At 43.2% G+C, this 27205-nt stretch overlaps 1 protein-coding gene across 1 annotated transcript in view; it reads right to left on the reverse strand.

Moving 5' to 3' along the window:
- The window catches only part of LOC137355764 (voltage-dependent P/Q-type calcium channel subunit alpha-1A-like), a 644715-nt gene that overhangs the window by 560038 nt on the left and 57472 nt on the right, over positions 1-27205 (reverse strand). Inside the window, exon 3 of the mRNA XM_068021264.1 lies at positions 15-275. Within this exon, the coding sequence (XP_067877365.1) occupies positions 15-275 (261 nt within the window). The remainder of the gene's footprint in view (positions 1-14; positions 276-27205) is intronic.

The raw sequence follows: 27205 nt of genomic DNA on the forward strand, positions 1-27205 counted from the left end.
AATAAAAAGGATATGGCCATTCAGTGATCTTTTTGGCATATTTTCTTACAAAGTTGTCTTCACTGAAGAGAAAGAGAGATCTGTTAACTGTCAAGCAGTTTTGTCGGACTGGGATGGGGTTGTAGAGAGCCATGGTGCGGGCTCTTTGGGCCATCGACTGCTTGTACATCCTCTGAGGAGCTCCTGGCGGTCCGCCCTGGCGGCTGCCACCGCGTCCTGCGCCTCCTTGGCCGGCTCCATACCTGGCCGGCACCTCGTCTCCAAATCTCGCCATTCTATAAACAGATGCCAAAGATCACCATTCAATAGAGAAATACGGCAACTCCACATTACATCCCATCTGTTCCAATACTGGTGCACATGCAATTAGTTTAGTTTTTTTTTTCTGTTTTTCAGTTTTTCATTGTCCAGCGGATTATTCCTTCATATAACTGGGTCATTTGCAGATTTAAGAAATAAGTTTTCCCCGTCTTCTGTCAAAAAAAAAATCAGCTCTGATATTTTCTCGATCGTTTCTGCATCTGCAGTTTTTTTTTTATTCTCCCGATCGCCTTTGCATCATCTGCATCTCAAAGCTGTAGAATCCCAGAGTAAAATCCACACAGCCTCCCAGGCAAACATCCACCATCTACTCATGCCTTTCATCGGCTTCCTTCAGATACTGCATCGTCAAACATTTTTCCTCCTCTCTCATGTATTTATATCAATTAGAATCTAGGATGCAAGTGCCCGATCGAATGGCAAAGCGTAAGCTATGGGGAGCATCTGATCACATTTATACAGCCAACCAACAGCCCACAGCATCAAAGCTAGCCACATGATTCCTAATGCCCAATGAGGGGCCAAAACCCAGATTTTATTCAAAAAAGCTTAGAGAGACGAAAACTAACACATTTTCATTCCCCCTTTAAAAAAAAAGGAGCCCATCCCACCATGACCTGGTTTGAGAGGAGGCAAAATTCGATTTTAAGACATTCATCAAACCCACCTTGCGTTATTAGTCCTTTCAGAGTAGAGTATTCATTGACCCAGATTCTATAATGCCAAGAAAAGCAGTTCTACTAATTCGTATTAACATTTGGTCAAGAGGGGGTGTTTCTCTATCACCCCCCCCCCCCCCCCCTTCCTCCATGAAACCCCTCCCAAGGCACATAAAGTAACACAATAGTGTCCAATCTTACATCGACACTATATATCCTCAACCAGTCCCATTCTTTGACATGGCATTTCTACTTCCCAACCACTCAGGAACCACCATGTTCCACATAGTGTTTCATCATCTCTTTCTTCACTTGCCCTGTAACCTTCAGCCCCTGCCCCCTTGCTCCATATGCTATTCATCCAACTCTTTTTGAAAAAGTGTTAATTACATCGTAATTGCCTCATCTGACAGCCTACACACACTATGGTGAGACGCAAGTTCTTCTAATCTCAATCATTTCTTCGATTTGTTAATTTTATGTTTTTGACTGCTGCACTCTTCTTCCAAATTAAATAATCTGCTTTTTATTTATTTATTGATACAGCACTGAAACAGGCCCATCAGCCCACCGAGTCTGTGCTGACCAACAACCACCCATTTATACTAATCCTACATTAACCCCATATTCCCTACCACATCCCCACCATTCTCCTGCCACCTACCTACACTAGGGGCAATTTACAATGGCCAATTTACTTATCAACCTGCAAGTCTTTGGCTGTGGGAGGAAACCGGAGCACCCGGCAGAAACCCACAAAGTCACAGGGAGAACTTGCAAACCCCGCACAGGCAGTACCCAGAACTGAACCCGGGTCACTGGAGCTATGAGGCTGCAGTGCTAGCCACTGTGCTGCCCACTTTCATCCACATTATCCAATCCTTTCAGGATTTTAAGAACTTGGATTATATGCCCTTTTCTAATCTTTTCACATGCAAATATCCTCAGTCCTGTGAATTTTTCTGCATAACTGAGTACTCCAATTCTTGACGTTCCTCTTCAGTCATGGACTGATAATTTGCCTTCATATTGGCTGTCAAAATTTTATAGGTTAATGGGCTTGTAAAATAAGTTCCTAGGAAAGTCCATCAAAGCAAGCAGTACAAGCTAGTATAAGAGGCAAATATCTGAATTTTTGGAGCAATAATCGGGAGTAAGCAGGATTGACATATTTAATAAAGAGACAGGATCTATCATGGATTCCACCTAACCCACCAAATCTCTGAGTTACAATGTACAAACCTTTCGATGGCGCAGCCACCACCATTTCACTGACCTATGTTAATTCAGTGACATCAGGACCCCCACAATTCCCAAATGAATAACTCCTAATCACCGGAACCCATTTTAAAATAAGAAAATGAAACATGAAATAGCAAAGGGCTATTTAGTCCATCAAGCCCCGTCCTTCTATAAAGCATGTATACCCTACGCTATTAGGATTCTGAACCTCCCATTTAATGTCCTGGGGAGAGATTTTGCATAAATACTCCCTAACCACCCAAGGCTCTGAAAGAAAGTTCATATGGATGAAAACTTATCCATCACTCAACCCTGGCCTGAAAACAAATAATGTACAGCAGAGGGCTTAAAACATATTAAGCTTAATTATTTCAACAGTTTCATGATAAACCTTCAATTTAACTGTCAAAATCTCTGAACAGAGTTTCCCATTGTTTCTAGCAGTTATACTGATGAACAAAGTTGGCTAGTATTTTGCTAATACACAAATAACTTTAGTTTTCTGTCTAGTCTTCAATGCATTCTATTCATAAAATAATTTTTAAAATATATATATTTAAACTACATGGCTCGAATTCTGATTTTGAAAAGTTAACCACAATTTTTTTTTTTAAGTAGAGATAAATTGTGGCAGTGTCATCTCGCATGGGACTTGGGTTCAAATTCAGCCATGGCTGATGGGATAAAAGTCTCTTCTCTGCCAAGGGTCCTAAGTGAAAGGGGAAGCCTCTATTCAATTCCAGCAGACATGAACACATCGCATAAATATATAGATTGACACTGATTGGCAGCCTCACAGAGATGGATGTTGTAGACAGAAAAAATGTCTGTACTAATAAATTGTCACCAGATGTATTCAATATGTGTTGAAAGTTATCTACTAGGCCATATGTACCCAGCAAACGATTATCAGTAAGGTATTGTTTTACTGACATATGCAACAGGAGGTCAGTCTGTTCAATTAGTTAACTTTTTCTGCCTTCATATTAGGTCACATTACAGTGCGCATTACATGAATTGCAAGATTTCATTAATATTACTAATATCTGAAAGGTGGTTCTGTCCCTTCACTCCAACTGAAATGGAGTGCCAGTATGAATCGGTTGGTAGCACTCTTACTTCTGAGTCAAAAGATTGGAATCAAGCTTCCACTCCAAGGCTTGAGCACTCTGGACTGATATTCCAGTGTAATATTGAGGAGAGGCTGCACTGAAGGTGCTTTTCCTTAGATGACCTGTTAGACAGACATCAAAGTGATACTGCTGGAAGTTAAAAATCCCCTGGCACTATTTGAAAAAGACCAGTGAGTTTTAGCGTATATTCAAAGCCACATATTCCTGCAATTCCATGACAAGTTGTTTATTTATGAAGAAAAACGGGCATTCTGCTGGTTTTATGTTAAAATTCTGAGCCTAATCTGATGAATTCAATTGTATGAGGAGCTCAAGTCCAGACTAAATTTCATCTTTTTTTCTGAAGTCCCAAATATTTCAGTGCAATCTTTGTTTGATTTGGGGCAGGATTTTTAGCTCCATATGGGGGCGAGCACAGAGGCGGGCAGGCATGAAAATTCGCGCCACCAGTTGGTGTGCGGTTTAGCGGCAACATCCAGCCCCCAGGCCACTTTCCCAGAAATGGGATGGGATTCGGCAGGGCTACCCACCTGCAAGTGTCAGGTAACCAATCGAGCTAGTTAAAGGCCTATTAAGGCTTATTGTAAGAGGCTGACTGAAATTTTCCCCAGAGGAATCAGGAACTAGGCCAGCTGCATGGAGGTGGCCTCCGGGCAGCAGACCAGAGGATCAGTGCTCCTGGCAGTCTTTGAAGCCCTCCCTGCCTGCTTGGCCACAGCTGTAGCAAGACCTGGACAACATCCAGGCTTGGACTAATAAATGGCAAGTAACATTCACGCCACACAAGTGCCAGGCAATGACCATCTCCAATAAGAAGAGAATCTAACCATCTCCCCTTGACATTCAATGGCATTATCATCACTGAATCCCCCATTATCAACATCCCGGAGGCTACCATTGACCAGAAACTGAACTGGACCGGCCATATAAATACTGTGGCTACGAGAGCAGATCAGAGGGTGGGAATTCTGCAGTGAGTAACTCATCTCCTGATTCCCCAAAGCCTCTCCAGCATCTACAAGGCACAAGTCAGGAGTGTGATGAAATACTCTCCACTTGCCTGGATGAGTACGGCTCCAACAACACTCAGGACGCAAAACACAATCCAGGACAAAGCAGCCCGCTTGATCGTCACCCCATCCACCACCTTAAACATTCCCACCCTCCACCACTGACGCACAGTGGCAGCAGTGTGTACCATGTACAAGATGCCCTGCAGCAACTCACCATACCGCCTTCGACAGCATCTGCCAAACCCACAACCTCTTGCACCCAGAAGACCAAGGATTGCAGATGCATGGGGAACACCAACATCTGCAAGTTTCCCTCCAAGTCACACACTTAGACTTAGAAATATATCATCGTTCCTTCACTGTCGCCAGATCAAAATCCTGAAACTCCCTCCCTAACAGCACGGTGGGTGTACCCACACCAGATGGACTGCGGTTCAAGAAGGCAGCTCACCACCACCTTCTCAAGGGTAATTAGGGATGGGCAACAAATGCTGGCCTAGCCAGCGACACCCACATCCCATGAAAGAAGAAAAAAAAGACCACCTATGGAAGTGTTCCAATCCACAATGGTGGCCCAGGTGCTGAGGGCCTTGTTTAAATTTAAAGTTTAAAAAGTTGGAGAGGCCGCCTCAAAACAGAGGTGCCCTCTCTCTCTCTTACCTGAACTGCAGGTTTCATCTTCTTTCGAGACAGAGAGCCTCCTATTGGCCTTCTATCTTCGAGAACCCACCCGCCATCCTTAATTGGATGGCGAGCTTGCCCTCTGTCCACTAATTGGCCAATTCGGGGAAAATCGCTGCTGGGTGATTGTTTTCCACACAGTGCAGGGTTGTGACTTCCATTTGACCCCGATGTCAGGGTTTTGACTCAAAGGGCAAATCCTGCCCTTGATGCCTGAGAATTAAACATGCTCTTTTAAAGTGTTTTTTCCTCTTCCTTGCTATATACACCTTTACTGACTAAAATGATGGGTGCCAAGTTTTTTCCAATGCCTGCTTTGAAAGAGCCCAGAAAGAGTCTAGATTATTCTTTCCATTTTCCCCTCCTTATTCTGTATCTCCACATGAGATCATTAATGAACGGATCTATTTTCAGTGCCAGACAAGAACATGGGCTAGCAAGCAGCCAGCCAGGTCTGATTAGTATACCACCTTCTCGTGTTCTGACCAAAACAACTTAGAAGTTAGCAGGAAATACACAAGAATACAAGAAAAAGGAGCAGGAGTAGACCATATGGCCCATCGAGACTGTTCCGCCATTCAATACGATCATGGCTGATCTTGGGCTTTAACTCCACTTTCCTGCCCACTCCCCATATCCCTTGATTACCTGCGAGATCAAAAACCTATCTATCCCAGCCTTAAATGTACTCAATGATGGAGCATCCACAACCGTCCGGGGTAGAGAATTCCAAAGATTCACAACCCTTTGAGTGAAGTAATTTCTCCTCATCTCAGTCCTGAATGATTGGCCCCTTATCCTGAGACTGTGTCCCCGTGTTCTAGATTCCCTGACCAGCGGAAACAATCTCTCAGCTTCTACCCTATCCAGCCCTTTCAGAATCTTCTATGTCTCAATTCGATCACCTCTCATTCTTCCAAACTCCAGAGAGTATAGGCTCAATTTACTCAGCCTCTTCATCATAGGTCAACCCCCTCATCCTAGGGACCAATTCAGTAAATCTTCGCTGCACTGCCTCCAGAGCAAGTATATCTTTTCTTAAATGTGGAGACCAAAACTGCACACTATATTCCAGGTGCAGTCTCACCAAAGCCCTGTACAATTTTAGTAAGACATCTTTATTCCTGTACTCCAATCACCTTGCAATAAAGGCCAACATGCCATTTGCCCTCCTAATAGCCTGCTGAACCTGCATGTTAACTTTGTATGTTCCTTGTACGAGTTCCCCCAAGTCTCTCTGAACATCAACACTTACCAGTTTCACACCTTTTTAAAAATATTCTGCTTTTCTATTTTTACGACCAAAGTAAACAACTTCACACTTCCCTACATTATACTCCATTTGCCATCTTGTTGCCCACTCACTTAGCCTGTCTATATCTCTTTGTAGCCTCTCAATGTCCTCCCTGCAGCTTACCTTTCCACCGAGCTTCGTATCATCAGCAAACTTAGATACATTACTCTTTGTCTCTTCATCCAAGTCATTACTATAGGGTGTAAATAGCTGCCCAGACATTAAAATCAGGCAGGCCAGAGGGAACCTGCACTAAGGTAAATCTTCAGAAGCGGGGATCTGACAGGGATTGTTTTTTTTTCTGGAGCCCCAAATACTTCCAGAGAGGAGGAGGGAAACCCAGGACAGGGAAGGCTTAAGGTTTCCTCTAGAGGCCCAAAGGAGTCTAAAGTTTAAAAATAAAATTCCCAGCAATATGCACTGTTGCTTTGAAATGCAGCCCAGTTGTGTTACACTGTTAGTGTTGTATGGTAATGTTTATTGTAAAACCAAAGAAATTTCAGCTCAACAGAAAACCATTCAGCATATTGTGTTTGTGCTGGTGCTTGCTCCACATCACTCTAATCTACTCTAATCCCGTTTATCTTCTCTTTCCCCAAATCTTTTAATATTCCTCCTCGTCTAGTATTTATCTAATTCCCTCTGAAATACCACTATTGACTCAACTTTAATAGCTATTTGCGCCAAAGTATTCCATGATCTAATCTTAAATTTATGTCTCCTTGTTACTGATTCACCAATCAGCGGACATGACTTTCACTATTTGCCCTATAAAACCTTCCCATAATTTTGAACACTCCTGTTAGACCTCTCATCACCTTCTCTGTCCAAGAGAATATCGGCGAATATAGGTTTTTCACCATAACTCTATCCTGTCACCCTTCCATCATTCTAATAAATCTTTGCTGCACCTGATGTATGGCCCCAATATCCTCTGTACATTAGGATGGCCAAAGCTGTATTCAATAAAAAGACTTGGAAAGTACTCCAACTATAATTGAATCACTACATTGTATTGACTGATCATCACTCCTCGTTTTTGTATTCAATGCCCCTACAGCTGATTCAGCATCCAATTTTCTCTTCATATGGCTTTAGTCACCTTTTAAAAATTTGTACCCTGAAATTTTTAAAGTTTGTTTACATAGAACATTTTGTTATCTGATACTGTGACAAAAAACACCATGGGCTAGATTTTACCATAGGTGGACAAGACCTCGCCACTGATGTAAAAGATGGTGGTGAACCCGCTTCCACCTAGCCTGGGGCTCCGACCCGCATTTTACGGGTCCCCAGGGCTTTAATTGTCCTGAGGCGGGACTTCCACCCACTTGAGGGAGGAGGTCCTGCCTCAGTGAGCTGCCAGCCAATCAGCGGGCCGGCAGCTCTTAGTCCCAACAGCGCCACCAGGAGCGGTGGCCACTGCTGGGACTGCAACCCAGCTGACCAAGGAGGATGCCATGGAGCCGGGATCCAAGGTAGAGGCCTGCTTTAGGTCGGGAAAAAGAACCCGACCCGAACCTGACTGGACCACAGCAGGCCCGAGCCCGACCCAGCCCGATTCCCTCCAATTTTGCCTCAAACCCGACCCAACCATTCCTTCACTTACCTTCCTGACATCGAACCTGCATGAAGCTGCAGCGCATGCGTGAGGATGTCATAGTGACGTCACTCGCTAACTGCACAGACTCAGTTTCGTCCCGGACTCCCAGCTCAGGTAAGTTTTTTTATTTTTAATACTTACCAGAAGAGCACTTACCGTGTGTGTCTGGCCCAACCCGACCCGACTCGATCTGGGGTTGGCTGACCGGACAGTAGGGGTTTTCATTTGGGAATTCTCCCAGACCTCCTTTAATCTGTCCTCACTGTCCTTTTCATCCCCTTCTTCCCTAGCTGTCTGACAGACCTGTGCTTTTCTGTCCCCTTTTGTTTTCAGCAGGTGTCCCACACAATCGACCAGCACTCTGCTGGATGGTTCTAGAAAAGCCGGTACGGGAATTACAGGTGCAGGTTTTACTGCAGGTTGGAGCTTCCCCACAACCTGGCACATGTGGCAAGTTTTACAGAACTCCACTACATCTTTGTGGAGTTTTGACCAGTAAAAATGCTGTCTTATGCTGGCTTTGGTTTTTTCGTACACCGACATGTTTAGCCATTTGAGCTCGTGGGCCATTCTTAATATTTCTTTACGGTAGCTCTGTGGCACCACTATCTGATGAACCACTGTCCACTCTTTGTCCGCAGGTCTGTGAGGAGGTCTCCACTTCCTCATCAGCACCTCATTCTTCAAATAGTAGCGCTCAGGAACTCCCTCTGCTTCCGTTTCGGTTTGGGCAGTCTGTGCTAACCTCTTTAATACTGGGTCAGCTTGCTGAGACTCAACTAGAGAAGATTTGTTTGACCTATTCCTTGGGTCCTCTAACTTCCCAAAGAAGGTTTCAGACCACCAGACAGCATGGTCATCTGTCTGCAGTGCCAGTTCATTCTCCTCTGAGGGAGCTGGTTTGGTCATGGCCCGAGTCACTACACAGTCAGGGAAAATGCTGGGGGACCTTCTCCTAAAAATGCCGAATCTCTCTCTGACCTCCTTCGGTCTCTCTACCACCTTCACCCCCTCCAGATCATTACCCAGGAGCAGGTCGACCCCGTCCACAGGCAAACTAGGGACAATCCCCAGTCACTGGTCCCAAAACGAGGTCGCATTCCAAATGCACCTGAGATACAAAAAGACCCGCAGATGCGAACAGTGTCCTGCAAATAAGGCAAAATGCTTTAATTGTAAAAAGATAGGTCACTTCAGTAAAGTGTTGCAAAGCAAGACCTCTACTCTTAAAGATTCCAGACAAAAAGTCTTCATGAAACGAGCTGTCAGTGCAGTGGAACAAGCTCCATTGAAAGATAAATTAGCAAATTTCCTGGGGGAGATCAATGACCCTAACAATGCCTTTTGGACAGCAGACATTTATATCAATGGACATATTACCAATTTCAAATTAGACAACGGATCAAGCGTCTTTGTCAGAGAATGAACTGTGGTTGTCAACACGCTGCTTACAACCAACAGACACACAGTTACTTGGTCCCGGAGAGACTAAATTCAAAGTCAAGGGAAAGCTACAGGCAACCCTCTAGTACAAAGAAAAGCAGATATTGGAAACGCTATATGTTCTACAGAATCAAGAATTTTCTTTATTGAGCAGAAGAGCATGTTTAGAGCTCATCTGATCAAAAAAAGTGGATGAATTCAAGCAAGAATCCAAGAGCCACTTTCAAGCAAACTTTCCAAATCTATTCTCGGGTTTAGGAAGACATAAGACCAAATATAGCATTACGTTGAATGAAGATGCTAACCCGGTATATATCTTTTTACGCCAAGGAAGATACACACCCATTAATGATGCAATTCCAAATTCAGCTAGAAGAGATGACTAGGATGGGAGTCATTTCCCCTGTCACGGAGTGGTGTTGGGGAATGGTTCCAGTTCCTAAAACCAAATGATACTCTTCGCATTTGTGTGGACCTAACTCAGCTTAATAAAGCTGTCACAAGGGAAATTCATCCATGTCCTCAGTAGACGAAAGCTTGGCAAAGTTATCCAAGAGTATTATGTTCACAAAACTCGTTGCGAATGGTGGCTTTTAGAAAGTTCCATTGGATTAAAAAGTCAAGGTTATTGACAACCTTCATTACTCAGTTCGGAAGATTTTGTTCTAATTGTTTACCATTCGGGATAACATTTGCACCTGAAATATTCCAAAGAACTATGTCAGACATTTTTCAGGGCCTTAAAGGAGTAATATGCCATACGGACAGTCCATGGTGAATCCACTGAAGAACATGACCTGAGGGTTAGAGTGGATTTGAATCGTCTACAAGAAGAAGGCCCAACACTTAATGAAAAGTGTGAATTTTCGTAAATGTCTATTCGTTTCTTAGGACACATTGTTAGTAGTAAGGGCATAATGGCAAACCTGTAAAAGACAAGAGCCATTAGTGAATTCCTAATTCCTATTTCCGTCCAAGATCTTCAACGATTCCTTGGAAAGGTTAATCAGTTGGCAAAACTTTTGCCCAATCTAGCGCAAGCTACTGATTCCTTAAGACAACTCTTAAAGAAAGATCAAGCATGGTATTGTAATGCACATTTAGAGCAGGCATTTCGAATGATCAAGGAAATGCTGATTTCACCAGACATCTTAGCACATTATACCCCTTCACTACCAACCACAACTAGAGCAGACACCTCAGCTACAGGGCGAGGGGCAGTCTTTTTTCAAGAACAGCCAGATGGATGTAGAAGACCAATTATGCATCTCGACTATTGTCTGAGACTGAGACAAGGTACGCAGTCATAGAGAAAGAAGCTCTCGCAGTCACGTGGGCTTGCGAGAAGGTCTCAGATTATATTATTGATTTAAAAGTTGTCATAGTGACAAACCACAAACCCTTAGTTTCCTTACTGGATGAAAAGGAACTCACTAGAATGCCTCTGAGAATTCAGAGATTCCAGTTGAGGCTAATGAGATTCACATACGAGATGGTGTATGTACAAGACAAGATGCAAACTTCCACAGATGCTTTATCCAGAGCTACTGGTGACCATCTTACACAACAGGATGCTAACTTAGTTGACAAAATTGAGTCGTACACACAGTACACTGCATCACAATGGCTGGCAAGTTCACAAAACCTTCAAGAGATTCGTCATGCTTAGAAGTGAGATAACGAATGCATCCGAATACATCAATATTGCCCACAGAAATGTCCCAGTGATACAGTGATGAAAATTTTCTTTGAACACAGAAAACAGCGCTTCACTATTATGGATGAGTTGCTACTGTATAACGACAGGCTGGCGATTCTGGTCTCACTCCAGACAGATATCTTAGATAGAATACATCAGGGAATGCACATGGGTAAAACAAAATGTAGAGCACAGGCTCAATCGTCCATTTGGTGGCCAGGGATATCTAGAGAGATAGAACAAATAATCTCTAATTGCCAGGTATGCACAGTGCACAGACCAGACCAGAGGGAACCCTTATATCGACAGCATTTCCAACCAGACCGTGGGAACATCGAGGGATGGATCTATTTTTTTTTCATGGGAAATCCCAACTGACTGTTTTTCAATATGGATTGAAGTCAAAAGGTTGTATACAATGCCAACCAAATCTGTCATTCGAGCTTTACAGGAGATCTTTGCAATGCATGGCATTCCTGATGAGGTTGTGTCAGATAATGGACCACAATTTGCAAACAAATACTTCACGCAATTTACGGGAAAATGTGGATTCGCACATCTCACAAGTTCCCCGGGATGTCCTCAATCTAATGGTGAAGCTGAAAGAGCAGTCGGAACTATCAAAGCATTGCTGAAGAAAAATGAAGATTTTCAAATTACACTCTTAAACTACAGGTCTATTCCATTGCTTATGTGGATGAGCACCATGCAAGCTGTTGATGGGGAGGAAGTTCAAAACTCAACTTCCTACCTCACCCATAAAACTACTTACAGGGCTAGAAGTCCAGGATTATCAGAGTTCAAGTCAGAGAGAAGTCTTATAGGAAATAACAAGGTCAGAATTACAATAGACGAAATTGTACCAGAAATCTACCCATGTTGATAGAAGGGCAAAAGGTATAGATATGAGACCAAGGCGGAGAAGGAGTAATTATCCAGAGAGATGAAAATCATCAGAGGTCTTAGCTAGTACATACTCCAGAAGGTACTATGACGAAATAGGAGAAACCTTATTCCTGTTCCTCAAAGACCTCAATATATTTGGATGAACCAAATGTTGATCCTGAAGTTCAGAGAAAACAGGATACTCCAAACCTCAACGAAGGCCATCCTAGTCAGTGACCAAGAGTTCAGGAAACGACTACTGATCTTCTGAGTCTGACAAGAACACCATCAGGGAGAGTCGTGAAGCCTCCTGACAGTGTGAATCTGTGATGTCAGAGACTTGCGGGGGGCCATGGGGTAGTACTTAAAGTAAAAACGAATGTGTATAATATATATGGACAAAGACTTGGGGGGAGATGTAGTATAAAGGGCTGAAAGGGTTAATGTTTGGGATAATGAGACTAACACCTCCCACTGTGATGATGATGACATGAGATCACATGTGTAATAGGCCTGGGAGAAGCAAGAAGCATCATGAGTAGGAGAAGCTAGACAGGGTTATTTAAAGTGTATATAGTCCATGTAAATATAATAAATGAGTTACTGTTTAGATTTACGACAACCCCAAGATCTCTGTAAACCAAACTCAACCTAGCATCTGAAATGCGAGGAACAATATACAACAAGCAGGTTCCTAGACCAGAGAGGGGCACTGCAGCTGAAAACAATCCTGTCCTCATACAACATCTGTCCACACATTCTAACAGGGTGTCACTGGATACTGGATCAGTAGCTGTATTGATAGGGAATGGAGTCCCATTAAAAGGAACCCAGTACCATCAGTAATAGAATGTGGGACTGCTAGTTAACAAGGTTGACTACTATTATATATACTATTACTACTATACAGAGTGTGTGACCTCATCCAGTGGAACACAGCACCATCACCAACAGAGTGTAGGAGCTCTCGTCAGTAGTAAGGGGTGAAACTCAAAGGGCCTGAGTTCAAATCTAGGTCTCATCAAGAAATACAAAACTACTGTAGTGAACTTTATTGGCACATAAACATTTACAAAATGCATTTGTTTATCAAACCAGGGTGTATTTAATAGTTCAGTATTCAATGTAATGGTTGTCAATGTTACACTTCCAGCACTTACACTGTCCTGTTACGATGGACCCTGCCTTTAGAAAGAAACATGAAAGGCTGAAGTTGTCCAAATTTTACAAATAATGACAGTATTAATGGACCATGTATCACCTTGAAGCCAAGTATAATTCCGAGGTATTACTTCAATTAATCTTTTATCTGCAGTTTCTCATATCAGAGGTATATTTCAAATGATTTGGCTTTTCTGTGGGCAATGCTAGCCAAACACACTTAGTTGCCTTCCACTACTCCAACTTTAACTACTATTCATCTAGTTTCCCTTCATGAAAAGTAAAAAGTAAATCCATCTTCACATCACTTGATTATGAACTTGCCATGATGACAGTAATACATAGCTCTTTTCCCTCATGAAATGAAACACCCTATAATGCAGACTGAATATCCAAAAGTTTTTAAATATTATATCTAATGTCTCTCCTTGAAGCTCATAATTCCTTATTTTAAATTTATTTTTTCCTAATTTTCTCTTCCCCTCAAGGTATTGACTCATGTTGGGTAAAGATCCAAGAAGCCCTTGCCAAGTGCCAAGTATCATGCCCAAGTGTTGGCTCTTCATTTGGAAGCCTAGATAGTGAGTGTCAGCAGACTATTTGAATATGAAGGGATCTTGGCAACTTCAACTCTATCAGCATCTGATGCCCACATTTTATAGCAGATGGGGTCCATGGACAGTGATCAGGAGCAGGAATTCTATTTGATTTTTCCTCTTCTTATGCAAAGGTCTTATGCTGAGTCTAATTGTATTGCTCTTATTATCACCTAACAGCACTGTGGGTGTACCTACACCCCAAGGTCTGCAGTGGTTCAAGAAGGCAGTTCACCGCCACCTTCTCAAAGGCAATTAGGGATGGGCAATAAATGCTGGGCTAGCCAGCGACGCCCACATCCCCCGAACGAATATAAAAAAAACCCGACTAAGATGAATTAATTCAGTACATATCAGGGATCGAAGCTGAAGCTTTGCTCGTCTTTATGTTTCAATACCATGCCAAGAAGAACAATTATCAACAGAGGGAGAAACATAAATTCATATATATTATTAAAAATACAAATAAATAAAGCCTTGCCTTATACACTTCAGTAACAACAACACAACTTATGATGCTCAAAAGGTTCTGTTGGGATCAGCACTTCCCAGATGACTTGTATTTATAAATTTGTGCCCAGGCCCATTTAATCACTAACCATGCAACACAATGTCAAAGGAACATTCATTATTACACTATGAGTGATTCTTTATAAGAAGCTGTTACTGTATAGTAGGTGATAGAGAAGTGTTTAACTGGAAAATATTCACCATACTGAACCATGAAATATGTATCATGAGAAGGAGCTCCTCAATGCAGGATTACAAACAGGACTAAGAATTCCACGTGTCAGCTCATAGGGGATGAGATACTTTCTAGCTTTAGTGAAAAGTAATCATCAGCTTGCTAGTAAAATTAGTGCAGCAACCATTTGAATTCTTCCCTCCAGTGTTCCCACTCTGAATTCTTAGTGTCTCACTTGCTTTTTCCGTCTCTCTCTCGTACTCATTCTCTCGGCCTGTCCCCTCACCTCTGATTCTTTATTCCCTCTGTCTGACATCTGAATGTATCTCCATCTTATTAGGATCCCTCACATTATTGTTCAAATCCTAAGAATATGGCAACAACAGTTGACCCATGATCTTTTTGCACCTCTCTCCATGTCTGATCTTGTGATCTGTTTTGGCGAATCATGGTCAGTGTCTAAATCGAGACCTGTGCACATCTTTACAGTTTTACAGCTGTATGTTTGTAAACTGGGGAGCACTATGACATCATAACAATAAATTCACTCTGGTGTAAGTCAATTGAGTCCCATTAGCACGCTGTAGAATTTCCACTAAACGGCAGCTTCCCATACCATCACCAATACAACACAAAATAAAACAACTTGTGAATCATAATTTGCATAGAACTACCTTTGTGCATTTACCAGGTAGGCACGAGATGTAGAACCTGATGGGAATCATGAAAATGTAAAACTAATGTCATCAGGATCACAGTGTTGGGTCCTTTATTAACGCAGATGATGGTAGAAGGAGCATGCATGCCTTCCAACAACAGTATTCCTGGTGTACGATTTACCTATCAATACTAATTGCTTCCCTTAACTTTTCTCTATTGTTCCTAAATTCAAAACACTATCATACACACTCTGTCCACTCCCTATGTTCTCACTGCATTGAAACAAAAACTCTGCACCTATTCTAACTCATTGGGCTGGATTTTTCAGCAAGCCTGCAGGTCCGGTGGCAGCACCGGAAGTAGGTGCTACTTCTGTTTTTGCATTCAGTGCCCAGCCGCACGTAATCTTACAGCAGTCAGCCAATTAACTCAGTGGAGGCACAGGGGCCACCCAATTGTAGAGCAGAAGCGGGATGCGAGGCAGCAATGGCGATTCTGCGGCAGGTGCTGGCGCCATATTTAATGGGCTGCCAGCCCTGCATTCGCTGCTGACCACACTAAGAAACAGATCAAGGCTGGCTCGGATTACCATTCTTCTTAAGGTAGATTAGCCAAGGTTTTATCGGTTTCTCTTAACAGACCTTATCAGCTGACCTGAAATATGTGGATGTTTGTTATTTTGTACCCTGTTAGGATAGAAAGCTGACAATTTGACCTGACTCCTTCCCTCTCTGGGTGACCTCTTATAAGGTCACCAATTAAACCAGCAACTGCCTCAAACCATGACTTCTTAGCAGACCCCGTTCTGTGTACATAGGAACATAGTTGCATCCACCATCACGTGCATAAATGCCTACTGGAAGTGTCTGAAACAGGAGAATGAATTACTGGTTGTCCCAGATTCTGACAGCTAACAGTTCTTATGACTGGCTCATTAGCTCCTGGGTGAGCTCACGAACATAACAATTTCCTCTTTGTCTGGATGGCATTAGTTTGCTTCCCTCTGTCGAGGTGACAGAAAGGATGCTTGGTCTTTGAGTATTATTCCTTAAAAATCCTGCACCTGAGTTCGCATCAGGAACATATTTCAACTTAAACCAATACCCTCTGCTAGGCCAAATTGCTAATATCCATAATTGTGAAAAGTATAGAAAAAATGTTAAATTAGCTCCTTGATGAATTAGTGAGTGAATGCACTGCCAATCCACTACTGAGCCATATAGACCTATTTGAGGTGAAGACAGGTTTGACTAACCAACCAACATTCATTATCTATCACATGAAGAATGGTCACTTGGGAGTAGTACTGGAGTATGCAGACACTGGTACAATCAAACGCAGTACAAGGAGAGAAGAAAGAGGAGGGGCAAACTCAGTTCACCTCTCTCCTCCCAAAATTTCACTCATTAATGAGCAGATTTAGTAAGACTTTGGGGGAAGCGAGCACATCCACCAATCAACACTGGCATTCAAACATAAGTCTCAATGAATCACTAGCTACTGGGCCAATGATATAAACATATTTCAATCATTCTGAATTTGCTTTAGTTGCTTACCATTTATACGTACTCAGAATCACAAGTGACTGTGACTAAGTTTGTCAAATCACTCAGGGATAAATCCTCCCTCCCCAGAAAGATCGCAGCAACCGACAAAGCCATTCCGGTAATGTAAACTTTACTCTAAAGCACCTGATTTTTCCTCTTTCTCTTCTCAATTATTATTACTCCACTTACAATTGCACATTGTCGGCTTTGGGTTATCCCGCACAGAGCCCCCAATTATATGTTACAACCGAGGTGGAAGGAGTGCACTGTCTTTCTCTAGTTCCATTTCTCCACAGGTCACTACATATATTCAAATGTTCACCCAGTTACCAATACAGTCAATCATATACTCTGTTTTTTATTTCAGAATAAAACACACCAACCAGGTTTCTTTAATAAACAACAAAATTATCAGTTTGTTATAAACCAAGACTTATCCATAGAAAAATTACAGCACAGAAGGAGGCCATTCAGCCCATCGTGTCTGCGCCAGCCGAAAAAACTAGTCGCCTAATCTAATCCCAGATTCCAGCACCTGGTCTGTAATCTTGCAGGTTACAGCACTTCAGGTGCATGTCCAGGTACCTTTTAAATGAGTCGAGAGTTTCTGCCTCCACCACCATTCCTGGCAGTGAATTCCAGACACCCACCACCCTCGGGGTGAAAAGGTTTTTCCTCATGACCCCTGTAATCCTTCTACCAACCACCTTAAATCTGTGCCCCCGGTAATTGACCTCACTGCTGGGAGAAACAGGTCCTTCCTGTCTACTTGATCTAGGCCCCTCACAATTTGTGTCCCTCAATTAAGTCACCCCTCAGCCTCCTCTGTTCTAAGGAAAAACAACCCTAGCTGATCCAATCTTTCCTCATAGTTGCAACTTTCAAGCCGAAGCAACATATCCAGTAAAGATACAAAACATTAACACACAGTTTGAAATATGAATGCAAATAGATATTCACTTCTAGATACCCAACACACATGCATACACACACACACCGGTTAAATGAAAAATAAATAAGCTTCTCTGCAGAGATTCACCTTACAAAAAGAGAAAAAAAGTACTTTGGCCAAATACTTGTTAAATCTTGAAGGAAAATGAGAAGATATGGAAGGATATCAGTTGTCCCTTGGTCTGGCATCCAGGTATACGGAGACGGGTCACTGGGATCTTTTCAGAAACAGTTTGTTCCGGAGATGTCGAGAACTAGTCTGGTAGGCTTTCCAGCAGAAATGCGGCATCAGGGGTTTCAGATATCACACTGGATACAGAGAGTTTCTCAGAGACAGGAGGAAAGAGGTAAGCTGGATGCTTCTCTCTTGGCAGGCTGACCTCCAACTGCCTTCAAAACAGCCCACACCTCAACTCAACCAAAACAATATCCCAAAAGTGAAACTCTTGACCATCATAAATCTTGACATGTCACTTCTCTGTAAACAACTCCCCCGAGTCACCAAGGCTTTTGTTGTTTATTTAGCTTACGGAAAAAGACATCCAGTAAAGATTTGTTCCCAAACAAAACCTCAAGATCCTCCCAGTGACACTTGTAAAAAAAAAAATCCATGGAATCATTTCAGTTTTCCAAATGAACCAATGTCCATAATCTTTTACACAAGTCCTCAAAACATTTCAAGAATGAAGCACCTTCATAACATACCGCACCGGCTTTCTACCTCTAGGTCATGTGTTCAAACCCTACCCAAACAGACGAGATGAAAGTCTCTTCTCTTCGCAACTTATAAGGTTCTGACATGAAATGAGTTTGGCTGGTCTCAATTCAGTTCCTAGTAATAATGGGCCAGAACAAGTGTCATTAATTTGCAATATCAATTCGAAAGGCTATGGGATGGCCTTTTATGGTAGGTCGTAGGGATTGCTCTTCTGGGGTTGAGTGAGACAGATTTTTAGTGGCAGAGCAGGGGGGGCTTTAAACCTGTATCTAATGCCCCTTTAACCTACATGATCACCCCAGATAGTGAGAGACATTAGAACACGGTAGCATAAAGGATCAGGATGCTAGTGGATTTGGAGGCACAAAACCCTTCCTGAGATCATGCTTCACTAGGTGCTTCCAACATAAAGTGCCACTAACGTCGAGGTTAATTAGGTCATCCATCCTGGATTTGACTGTAAGCAAGCTCGGCACAGAATTCAAACATGACAAAGGTACCCCCAGCCTAGTCAATTTTGCAAAGTCCTCCTCACTAGCTTGCTAACTAACTTGGGACATGTGCCAAGATTGGGACAGCTGTCCCACAGAATAGTCAAGCAACAGTCTGACAGTCATACTTACAGAATCATATCTTTCAGCCAATGTACCTGACTTCTCCATCACCATCCCTGGGTATGTCCTATTCCACCAGCAGGACAGACCCACCACAAGTGGCAGCACAGTGATATATTGTCAAGAGGGAGTGGTCCTGGGAGTCCTCAACATTGTCTCTGGATCCCATGAAGTCTCATAGCATCAGGTCAAACATGTGCAAAGAAATCTACTGCTGATTACCACCTACTGCCCTCCCTCAGCTGATAAATCTGTAGTCCTCCATTTTGAATACCACTTGGAAAAAGCACTGAGGGTAGAAAGGGAACAGAATGTACCCTGAATGAGGGACTTCAACACCAAGACTGACTCGATGGCACCACTACTGACCGAGCTAACCGAGTCCTGAAGGACATAGCTGCCAGATTGTGGCAGGTGGTGAGAACCAACATGACAGGAAAACCTACTTGACTTTGTCCTCACCAATTTATTTGCTGCAATGCACCTGTCCATGACAGTATTGGTAGGAATAACCAACACACAGTCCTTGTGGAGACAAAATCCCATCTTCTCACTGAGGACACTATCGTTTTGGGTGGCACTACCGTCATGCTAAATGTGATAGATTCAGGACAGATCTAGCAGCTCAAAACTGGCCATCTATGAGGCACTATGGGCCATCAGCTGCAGCAGAATTGTATTCCAACACAACCTGTAACCTCATGGCCTGGCATATTCCTCACTCTACCATTATCATCAAGATAGGGGACAAACAATACTTAATGAGGAGTGTAGAAGAGCTTGCCAGGAACAACAACAGATGTACCTAAAAATGAGGTACCAACCTAATGAAGCTACAACACAAGACTATGTCCATGTGAAACAGCAGATGCAGTATGCTAAACAATCCCACAATGAATCAGATCAAAGCTCCGCAGTCCTGGCACATCCAGTCATGAATGGTGCTAAACAAAGTTGTGTGATTGCCTTTAGGAGTGATGTCCCTTTAAGATCATAGCATGCTATGTGCCGGGATTCAGTCACGTGATTACTTGCCAGATTCATTCTGCTCTGTAACACCAAGGGATAAGTCCTGTAAATAGATAGCTCTGCACTGTATATACTTGTTAGCTGTTTAATAAACCTATTTGAGATCTTCAATCAACTGAACTCCACAAATCTCTTTTCATGTTGCATCAGACAACATAAAAAGCTTCTCATTACAGACAATTAAATAACCAATGGGAGGAGGAGGCTCCATGAACATCCCCACCCTCAATGATGGTGGAGCCCAGCACATAGAGCAAAGGACAAGGTTGAAGCATTTGCAGCCATCGAGGCCTCCTCCTAAGGTTCCCACTATCACAGAAGTCTGTCTTCAGTCAATTCAATTTACTCCATCAAGAAACAGCTGAGTGCATTGTATATAGCAAAAGATTAAGGCTCCAACAACATCCCAGCTACATGACTGAAGACTTGTGCTCCAGAATTAGCCAAGGACAAGCTGTTCCAGTACAGCTACAACTCTGGAATCTACCCAACAAAGTAGAAAATTGCTCAGGTATGTCCTGTTCACAAAAAGCAGGACAAATCCAATCCAAATTATCGCCCCATCAGTCTACTTGCAATCATCAGCAAAGTGCTGGTCATTGACAATGCTATCAAGCAGCATTTACTCACAAATAACTTGCTCACTAATGCTCAGTTTGGGTTCAGCCAGGATCCAAATATTATTACAGCCTTGTCCAAACATGGACAAACGAGCCGAATTCAAGCGGTGAGGTGAGAGTGACTGCCCTTGACATCAAGACAGCATTTGACCAAATGTGACATCAAGAAACCCTAGTACGATTGAAGTCAATGGGAATCAGCGGGAAAACTCTCTACTGGCTGAAGTTATACCTAGCACAAAGGAAGATAGTTGTAGCTGTTGCAGGCCAATCACCTCAGCCCCAGGACATCGCTGCAGGGTAGTGTCCTAGACCCAAACATCTTCATCACTGACCTTTCCTCCATCAGGTCAAAAGTGGGGATTTTCGCTGTTGATAGCACACTGTTCAGTACCATTCGCAACTCCTCAGATAATGAATGCAGCAATACCTGGACAGCATTCGGGCTTGGGATGATAAGCGGCAAGTAACATTCACGCCACAAAAGTGCCCAACAATGACCAGCGCCAACAAGAAAGTCTAACCACCTCCCCTTGACATTCAATGGCATTACCACCATTGAATCCATTACCATCAACATCTTGGGGGTCACCAGAAATGTTCCCTCTAAGCGGCGCGGCTGCAACCCGAAAGTACCCGCACAAGCCATGTAAAGGTCAGCCCCTTTAAGTTACTGCACTTGCGCAGATGTGCAAAAAAAAGGTACCTTGCACTTAACTGTAACAGCTACATACTATAAAAAAATTGGAAGGTCTGTTGGTCACCATTGACCAGAAACATAACTGGACAAGCCACATAAATACTGTGGCTACAAGAGCTGGTCAGAAGCAGTGAATTCTGTGGCGAGTGACTCACCTCCTGACTCCCCAAAGCCTGTCCACCATCTACAAGGCACAAGTCAGAAGTGTGATGGAATATTCTCCACTTGCCTGGATGGGTGCAGCTCCACAACTCAAGAAGCTCGACACCATCCAGGACAAAGCAGCCCGCTTAATTAGAACCCCATTCACCACCTTAAACATACACTCCCTCCACCGCTAGGTTCTCCCTAGCAACAGTGTGTACCATCTACATGATGTACTACAGCAACTCGCCAAGATTTCTTCAACAGTATCTTCCAAACCTGCAACCTGTATCACCTAGAAGGACAAGGCCAGCAGGTGTATGGGAACACCACCAACTCCAATTTACACACCATCTTGACATGGAAATATATCACCGTTGATTCATCATCACTAGATCAACATCCTGAAGCCGCCTACCTAACAGCACAGTGGGAGTACCTTCACCACACGCACTGCAGCAGTTCACGAAAGCGGCTCACCACCACCTTCAGAAGGGCAATTAGGGGCAGACAGTAAATGTTGGCCTTGTCCGCAATTCCCACGTTCCATGAATTAATTTTTAAAAAGCTGAGCTCTCTACCCACTGCGACAGGTTAATAATGCTTTTACTTTTATTGGCCTTTAGAGCCATTTTCTGATATCCGGGGGTGGGGGGAGGGGGAGGGGGGGTGATGCCAACCTGAATGCTATTTAGATTTATTTAACCAATTTCCTGCCGATAGTATGACCTTGACATTGTGAGCTCTTCCCAAGAGAAGAAAGCAACTGCCAATCTACAGAAACCTTCCTCAACAATTAACCTAAAACTGACCTCAAGATGCGGCTATTTAGACCACTGTCGCCCCCACCCCCACCCCCACCCCCCACCATATAAGATTGCACACGAAGAATCATCTTAAAGGGAGAAACCAAGTTCAACAAAAGCTCCACCTTAGCAGCTAAACATCAAAGCTATGGTCCAGACCCCAGATTACCAATGAGCAATGCCAAAGGTGATCAACTGGTGGTAAGCAAGGGTCATCATTGAGCTGTACTTGACCGAGAGCTGCATTTATAATCATTTGATTTTGACTATCCTGCTGCTCAGTGGAGTCCGTTGTTTGTCTGGCATCATCACAAGCACTGTGTTTAAGGGGGTGCCACTAAACCAATCACAACCAATTGCAGTCACTGATAGATGTACACCTGTGAAATGTGTTGTTTAATTCCAAATCTGGGCTGATTGTGACAGATAAAAGAAAAGATCAAAGTAAAAATTATCAGTGATTGTTCAAGAAATTAGAAATATATTGCAACCCCATGAGCCAATCTTGGTTTCTCAAAGCAGCTGGAAAAAACTCTGCAAAATAATTATTCTGGTCACGTAGATTGAATGCCAGCAAGAAACAGCACAAGCACCAGGATGCTTTCTATTAAGTCAGGCCTTCCTGACAGAAACAAATGTGTCTTTTTGAATAATCAATGTGTTACTAAAATTACAGGTGTAATTTATAAATTAATCTCTAAGGGTGAATGTAAGGAGACCTACACAGCACATATTAGCTGCCTGCGTCACTCCGAGCATACAGTGCAGTAGATTCAGAGATTTGCTGCAAGGACCAGGCATTTGAAGCAGAGCAGTGGCTCTTCATGGAAAAGGAACATGCATTCAGTCCCATATTTAGGTGAAGCATGAAAGAGCCAGTGCTAAAATACTTATTCTTGCCGGTATGTGCGTCACTGTAATTAGAGGATGGCAGAATACAGGAACAAAATGAGCGAGTGTTGCTATAAGCCGGTGTCAGATTCTCAGAGATGGTTTTAGTCTAGCTGCTGGGGAAAGCAAAACCAAATTCTCGCATTTACCCCAGAAAATTGCAAGGCTATATTAAAATCAAAAAAAATTTAGAGAGATAAAAATATAAGAAAAAGACAATAAATGAAATTGAGATGGAGACACAAAGAACAACTGAAAAAGAGAGAAAACAGAATCTAAGAGCAAAATAGGGATACAGATTGAGTGAAAAGGATGTATAGAAAGCGTGGGAGAGGAGCTGAGAATTAATACAGAAGGAACCAGAGGGTAAAAAAAAAAGTCACAGTAAGAGAGGAAACAGAAAGCAAAATTGGCACATTGGGAGTAATTTTAACCTTCGAAAATGGACGAGTTTTGGTCTGGTGGCATGTTAAAACGTAAGAGAACCCAAACCCAGTCACTTCTGGTTTGCATAACGGTGGGACCAGACAGTAGGCAGGCAACCAACCCACTCCCAAGCGGTGAGTTGCTCATTTAAATATTTAAGTAAGGCTGCAAGCCACATTTATCTTCCAGCTCTAACCCTGGTTGGCCAGGTTTCCCGAGACTCAGTAAACCCAGCAGCTAAAGGAAGGCAAGGAATTCTACGTGGAAGAGGTAAGTACTGTTTTTTAGAGCAAGAAGAGGAGTGCTTCGCTGTAACCTCCAACTTATTTCTCATTCCCTGTGATCGAACATCACCCACGGTCGGAACACTAACTCCCAACCATCCCGGAAACACCAACACCCCCCTCTGACCTCCCATCTCTGCCCCGATCTCTCTCCAACACCTGTGATCAACCTCCGTTTCTCCATGCTGTTCGGCTCCAGAACTACACCTGCCATTTGGAAATCCTACACCAGCTAATATTGGGACCATAGAGACAGAAAGGCACAAAGTATGCATTCTCACTGGAAGATCTAAGGGGGAAAGGAGAGGAAGGTTCTTAAACTGAGGGCTATTAGGCAATGGGATGTTTCACTACAAGCGGCTATTGACTTAGATATCAATGAAAAGAGAATAGAAAACTTGAGGTCAATGGGATTATAGTGATTGTAGTAACATGGATATGAAACTGGCTAAGAAACAGAAAGCAGAGAGTAGAGATGAACAGTTGTTTTTCAGACTGGAGGGAAATATACAGTGGTATCCACTGGGGTCAGTATTAGAACCACTGTTCTTTTTAATATATATTAATGACCTTTCTTTCTCTTTCTTTGGCCTCTTTGTCTCGAGAGACAATGGGTAAGCACCTAGAGGTGGTCAGTGGTTTGTGAAGCAGCGCCTGGAGTGGCTATAAAGGCCAATTCTAGAGTGACAGACTCTTCCACAGACGCTGCAGTTAAAATTGGTTGTCGGGGGCTGTTACACAGTTGGCTCTCTCCTTGCGCTGTCTTTTTTCCTGCCAACTGCTAAGCCTCTTCGACTCGCCGCTCTTTAGCCCCGCCTTTATAGCTGTCTGCCAGCTCTGGCGATTGCTGGTAACTGACTCCCACGACTTGTGGTCAATGCTGCAGGACTTCATGTCACGTTTGCAGACGTCTTTAAAGTGGAGACATGGACGGCTGGTGGGTCTGATACCAGTGACGAGCTCGCTGTACAATGTGTCCTTGGGGATCCTGCCATCTTCCATGCGGCTCACATGGCCTACACATGGGTATGGGGACATAATTTCAAAATTTGCAGCTCACGCAAAACTTGGGAATGTAGCAAACAGTGAGGAGGATAGTTACAGACTTCAGCATGACATAGAATCACAGCCATGGATATTAATAGGGGCAGGCAGGTTTTGTGGGAACAGGGAGTTCCAGATTGGAATTCCACAAGCCATAGTTTTAACTTTCTAGAGTACATCTTTTTATTTTGGCAGTTTCCCCAGCTGGAAGTCAGTTTGATAAGTTGGCTGGGGACAACGCCAGGGCAGGCACAGGAACAGGTAAGGAGCCTGTTGCTGATAGCTCGGATGTGGTGGGTAGATTTGATGGAGGAGGGAACTTTGGGGGGGCTGGGGGAAAGCAGTCCTGCTCCTTCTGACCCAGAGGCACTGCTATAAAGGCATTTAGCTTCTCCCTGAAGCTGTCCGCGCCTCCATTTAGATGCTGGGTTTCCTGAGGCCTGGAAAATCTAGCTGGTAACTGTTAAACCTGCAAAGCTGGTTAATTTAGAAGCTGCGAGCCTCAGTAAAATAGTTAAATTGCTAACCCACTTTCTGGGAGCAGGTTGGCTGCCCATCCCTGTTAAATCCAGAAGTGGGCATGTTTGGGTCAGTTTGAGATTTTTAAAATTTTAACATCTGACCTCACCCTAACCCACCTATTTTTAAGGGTTAAAATTCCCCCCATAGAATCTTACAATACTGAGGGGGGCCATTCAGCCTGTGACGTCTGTGCTGACACTTTGATAAAACTGTGGAATTTATTCCCACATACAAACTTTCTACCCATAACCCAGCAAATTAGTCTTTTTCACATGCATGTGCAATTACCTTTTGTAAGTTCTTACAGAATTTAATTCCAACACTCTTTCAGGTAACGCATGCTACATCATAACAAGCCTTGGTGTGAAAAATATTTATCCTCATTTCCCCTGTAGTTATTTTGCCAATTATTTTAAATCTATGGCCTCTGGTTACCAACCCACCTCCCAGAGGAAATAGTTTCTTCCTATGACAGAGAGAAAGAAGGAGGGACACAATACAGAAATACGTGTGACAGGCAGAGAAAGATGGAGAGATGGACAGATGCACAACACAGAATTATATTTGACAGACAGAGAGACAACACAGAATGATTTGTGACAGGCAGAGAGAAAGATGGAAAAGCAAACAATGCAAAATGGCAAGAGAATGCACAAGAGAGAGACACAACAGAAAGTGATGTGTAACAGAGTCAGACATACAACTCAGCATGAACATGTGTGACAGAGAGAAAAACAAACAGAACACAGAGTAAATATGACAGAGGGAGAAACATAGACAATGGAGAGAGAATAACAACAATAACTTATATTTATATAGCACCTTTAACATAATAAAACATCCCAAGGCACCTCACAGGAGCATTATAAAGCAAAATTAGTCTCTGAGCCACATAAGGTGATATTCGGAAAGATGGTCAAAATCTGGGTCAAGAGTGGTAGATTTAAATAAGCGTCTTAAAGGAAGAAAGACAGGTAGAGAGGTGGAGAGATTTAGGAAGGCAATTTCGGAGCTTAGGACCTAGGTAGCTGAAGGCACAGCCACCAACGGTGGAGCAATTAAAATCAAGGATGCTCAAGAGGCTGGAATTAGATGACTACAGATTTCTCAGAGTTGGGGCTCGAGGAGATTACAGAAATGGAGAGGGACAAGGCCATGGAGAGATTTGAAAATATGGGTAAGAATTTTAAGATCCAGGCATTACTTGACCAAGAGTAACTGTGGGTCAGCAAGCACAGGGGTGATAAACAAACGGGACTTGACACAAGTAAGGAAACAGGCAGCAGGATGGCTTCAAGTTTAGAGGGTGGAATGTGGAAGACCATCCAGGATTGCATTGAAATAGTCAAGTCTAGAGGTAACAAGTATAGCAGGCTTGGCACTCTTGATTATTTCAGGGGTAATGCTGTCCTTCCCAGGGGCTTTTCCGCTGGCTAGGGAATCAATGGCATCACTGAGTTCCGATTTGGTTGGCTGTATGTCCAGCTCATCCATGACTGGTAGAGGCTGGGCTGCATTGAGGGCAGTCTCAGTGACAGCATTCTCCCTGGAGTACAGTTCTAGGTAGTGCTCAACCCAGCGGTCCATCTGTTTGCGTTGGTCAGTGATTATATCCCCCGATTTAGATTTGAGGGGGGCGATCTTCTTGATGGTTGGCCCAAGAGCTCTCTTCATGCCATCATACATTCCTCTGATGTTTCCGGTGTCTGAGGCCAGCTGAATATGACTGCATAGATGTTGCCAGTAGTCGTTTGCGCAACGCCTAGCTGTTCTTTGTGCAGTACTTCTGGCTGCTTTAAGTGCTGCGGATGTTAAATCGCTGGGGGCTTTCTTG

This window comes from Heterodontus francisci, chromosome 43, assembly GCF_036365525.1.
Source record: "Heterodontus francisci isolate sHetFra1 chromosome 43, sHetFra1.hap1, whole genome shotgun sequence".
NCBI classification, from domain to species: Eukaryota; Metazoa; Chordata; class Chondrichthyes; order Heterodontiformes; family Heterodontidae; genus Heterodontus; species Heterodontus francisci.